This window comes from Cyprinus carpio, chromosome A9 (genome assembly GCF_018340385.1).
Source record: "Cyprinus carpio isolate SPL01 chromosome A9, ASM1834038v1, whole genome shotgun sequence".
NCBI lineage: Eukaryota > Metazoa > Chordata > Actinopteri > Cypriniformes > Cyprinidae > Cyprinus > Cyprinus carpio.
The window spans coordinates 25047252-25051314 of NC_056580.1; the positions used below are offsets into that span (position 1 = coordinate 25047252).

Consider the following 4063-nt stretch of genomic DNA (forward strand, 5'->3'; position numbering starts at 1 on the left):
TATAACTAAGACTTTATTCAAAACTGAATATTGTTAGTTGCACAAAGAAACCTGTATTGTGTTCAGGTATTGAAAAAAGGTAAGCTGTCATCTATGCATCACAGATCTTCATGTCCCTCGTGTTCATTCTCGAGCAGGATCTTGGCTTTCATCATGTTCTCTGCCACTGCGCACAAACAAAGATATTGGCAAGGGATATGATTAATGGCTGATTAACTAATTAGTAGTAAAACAAATATGATTTTTTTTTAACGTTCACATTCACAAGCACATAAAGTAGCAGAGAATGTGGTACGGATGAGTGTGAATAAACAATGAACAGCTCGGTTCTGCTTTTGGGAGTCAGAAAGCACTTGACAATATAGAGCTCGTGCCTCTCAGTGGAGCTCATTAGACAGAAGAAAGACACTCACAGAAGTCCACGTCGCCCAGCTCGTATGTGTACTTTCGGTTGGCGTATTTTCCAATAATGTCAGCTCGCACAGTCAGTGAGGGATCTGGATGATGAGGAGAGAAGACGGAGAAGAGGCAATCTTATGAAAACATAAGTCACCACAATATCAAAGCCAAAAATAAATAATTCAAACATATTTTACATAATGTATATGAAACCAGGCCCATCAGATTTTAAGGGCAGTGCAACAAATAGGCCTACTAATATGATATGTAATTACTTACAATTTTAAACATATAAACAATATAATATAATATAATATAATATAATATAATATAATATAATATAATATAATATAATATAATATAATTAATATAATAATTGCACAAATATTTTCCTAATATCAGAATATTATACTAGTTACACTGGTGGTCAAAAGTTTGGCATAATTAAGATTTGTTTATTGTTTTTTGAAAGAAGTCTCTTCACCAAGGCTGCATTTATTTGATATTATATTTAAAAATGTAATCTATTCCTGGTGATGCAAAGCTGATTTTTTTGTATCATTACTCCAGTCTTCAGTGTAACATGATCCTTCGGAAATAATTCTAATCAATGCAATGCAAATCAATGCAAAAATAATTATTAATGTCCTAAACAGTTGGTCTGGTTTTTTTTTTTTTTTTTTTTTCAGGATTCATTGGTGAATATAAACTTAAGCATTTATTATAGGTAAAAAAACTATAACACTTTACAATAAGGTTCCATTTGATTAACTACATTAGTTAACATCAACTAACAGTGAAAAGTACTTCACTTCTTCACAAGCATTTATTCATTTTAGTTATTGCTGATTCCAACATTTACTAATACATTTTTAATCTGTTAATGTTATTTAATTGACCTGAGCTAACATGAACTAATAATGAACAGCTGTATTTTATTAACTAATGTTAACAAAGATGAATAAATAATCTTAACAATGTATTGCTCATTGTTAGTTAATGTTAGCTAATGCATTAAATATAGTTAACAAATGTAACCTTATTGTAAATTGTTACCAAATCTTTTCCAACATTATAAATGTCCTTACTGTCACTTTGGATCAATTTAATGTGTTCCATATTGATTTCTTTCATTTGACACTGAAGACTAGAGTAATAGTTGATGAAAATTCAGTTTTGCCATCATAGGAATAAATGACATTTTAAAATTATTTGTAATAAAACAAACAGCTATTTAAAATTGTAATAATATTTAGCAATATTCTATATTTTTGATCAAATAAATGCAGCTTTGGTGAACATGATAGTCTTCCTTCAACAACAATAAAAATCTGAATTATTTCAAACTTTTGACTGTCAGTGTGCATTGTTTTTGTTCCATCAGAGACTGCACACTGACATAATTACCTAATATTAATTGCTTCTGCTATTGAAATCCCATTAATTACAGAGTTACGATTATACAATATTATCATGTTATCCCAACTTGGTCATTACACTGAGCTGTTTAATAGGAAATAATGTAAAAACACACCAACAAACAAGATCCTGGGGACATAGAAGCCATCAGGAGCCAAGTTGTCATCAGTGGTCTCATGCTAAAAAACACAATCATAAGCTTATTATTGCAGTTTTAGATGCATTTCTCACTTCAATATCTGTTGAATATTTGACAGTACTTTACCACTAAATTGAGCATGATGAAATCTGATTTGGCCAGCCTTTGAATGGTTTGATGTTCAGCAAAAGCCTTTTTCAGAGCTAAAAGGAAGCAAATAGAGTCCAGAAATAGATTAATACAGTGACATGCAATTGCATTTTATACAAACCACAAGCAAAGACAAACACTTGTTACTTTCAGATTGTGATTTAAACCAGGGGTTTTCAAACTGGGGTTTTAAAGACCATTTTAAAAAGTATCAAATAAATAAATAAATAATCATAGATATATATATATATATTATATATATATATATATATATATATATAATATATATATATATATATAAATATATATATATATTACAAGAAAATATATTGTTTCTTTTTTTAAATTTGATGATGGGGTCCCTCACATTTATTTGAAGGAACAATGCTTCTGTTTACTATACATGTTTGGAATTGTTATTTTTAGGTGAACTATTTGTTTAAGCACTTTTACATGGATCTGTGACACAAAGATTTAATCTATACATTTTTACTTGATTACAGATCATGTAAACTGTTTGATGCAGAATCCAAAAGATGCAAACCTTTACTGTGCGGACAATTCTCCAAATGATGAATGATCATCAGAGGCTTCTTACTATGATAAAACAGATATTAAAAATCTGATTATACATAAAAGACAAGTGAGATTGCCGTTTAATGTGATTTTATAATCTTTAGGCACCTTTCGACTGCTTTAGACAGTCCTTCTTCATAAGTCTGAACCCAGGTGATGTCATCTCCCCAACCTGAAAGAAATTTAGACATTTTTTTATGAACAATTTACCTTAGTATAAGATCAAAATGGACTTATTTGGGTCTGTTTATATGTATGCAATTCACTGATACCTCTTGAGAGAGTTTGGACTGTCTTTTTTTTCCTTTGAGTAGAGACATCACAGAACACAAGAAATAAAAGTAATACGCAGACAATCCAGTGCTGCATGATTAAAGTATGTGCTATTAGTCCTGAGGGGAAAAGAGAGAGAGAGAATAAAAAGGAAAGTCAAACGTGATTAATTCAACTGTTTTTAAGGTTGGGTCAACCTACATTGCATGACATACTCTTAAATAGATAACAAGAGCTGTTAAACTGGACAAACGAGCTTGCGAAACTTTGTTCTGACTGCAACGAGTAACAAATGTTCACTTGACTATTACAGAGCATTTTATTTTGAGAAACTATCTTTTATAATATAACTTGATGATATTAATGACAACTAATAATTCCACAAATAAATAATTTACACATACCTTGTCCTGTATCAAATGCAATTACGAATTGAAAGTTAAGTTTTCTCTTGATATTCTAATAATAACTAGAGTTTTGCAGTCTGGCATGCTTTTCTTGCTGGCAAGTTTGGAATGAAATGCAAAAGAAACTCAAGCATGTCAACTGAGAGTAATGTGAAACTAAGATAGTTCTCAGTGCTCCAACAAACAAACCAGCCTTAGATGTGGATAATAAAATCAGATTCAGATCGGTTCTTAAATAATTCCAAGAAATTAAGAAAATAGCAAGTAAAAGAGAGCCTACCGGGAGTGAAACGGGTGAACTGAATTTACTGTCCCTCTCTCCAAGCCGACAGCAACTACTATGTTGTGTGTGAGGCAGTTTTATAGTCTCACTATGTGTAACCTCCCAAACAGGTTTAGCATGCAGGCAATACAGAATCCCTCTAACGTTTGTTTAGCCAATCACAGCAGCTCAATGGACATTTCTGCACAATGGACAACCCAAGATAACAGGACTTAATGACTATAGACCTGTGGCTCTAATGTCTGTCTTCATGGAGTCGTTCGAAAAACTGGTTCTGGCTTTTCTGAAGGACATCACTGGACCCTTTACTGGACGCCCTGCAATTTGCTTACTAAGCAAACAGGTCCGTGGATGATGCAGTCAACATGGGACTGGACTTCATCCTGCAACATCTGGACAAAACATGGACTTATGTGA

General features: G+C 32.0%; 1 protein-coding gene across 1 annotated transcript; it reads right to left on the reverse strand.

Moving 5' to 3' along the window:
* Window positions 1-3788, reverse strand: LOC109096841 (anterior gradient protein 3-like). The gene is made up of 8 exons (XM_042764223.1): window positions 3644-3788; window positions 2956-3075; window positions 2792-2855; window positions 2652-2704; window positions 2084-2160; window positions 1934-1997; window positions 414-497; window positions 1-166 (listed from the first exon to the last, which is right to left on the reverse strand). Exons 2-8 carry the CDS (start codon window positions 3050-3052, stop codon window positions 99-101), a joined length of 507 nt encoding a protein of 168 aa, XP_042620157.1. The 5' UTR covers window positions 3053-3075; window positions 3644-3788; the 3' UTR covers window positions 1-98.
* Window positions 3789-4063: the final 275 nt, after the last annotated feature.

What these genes read in the sequence shown, in the direction of transcription:
- LOC109096841 (XM_042764223.1), bottom strand. Translation starts at nt 3,052, where the DNA reads ATGCAGCACTGGATTGTCTGCGTATTACTTTTATTTCTTGTGTTCTGT. An exon ending in TCATCATGCTCAATTTAGTG is followed by an intron (nt 1,998 to 2,083) that starts GTAAAGTACTGT and finishes TGTGTTTTTTAG; the next exon opens with CATGAGACCACTGATGACAA. An exon ending in GCTGGGCGACGTGGACTTCT is followed by an intron (nt 167 to 413) that starts GTGAGTGTCTTT and finishes GTTTGTGCGCAG; the next exon opens with TGGCAGAGAACATGATGAAA.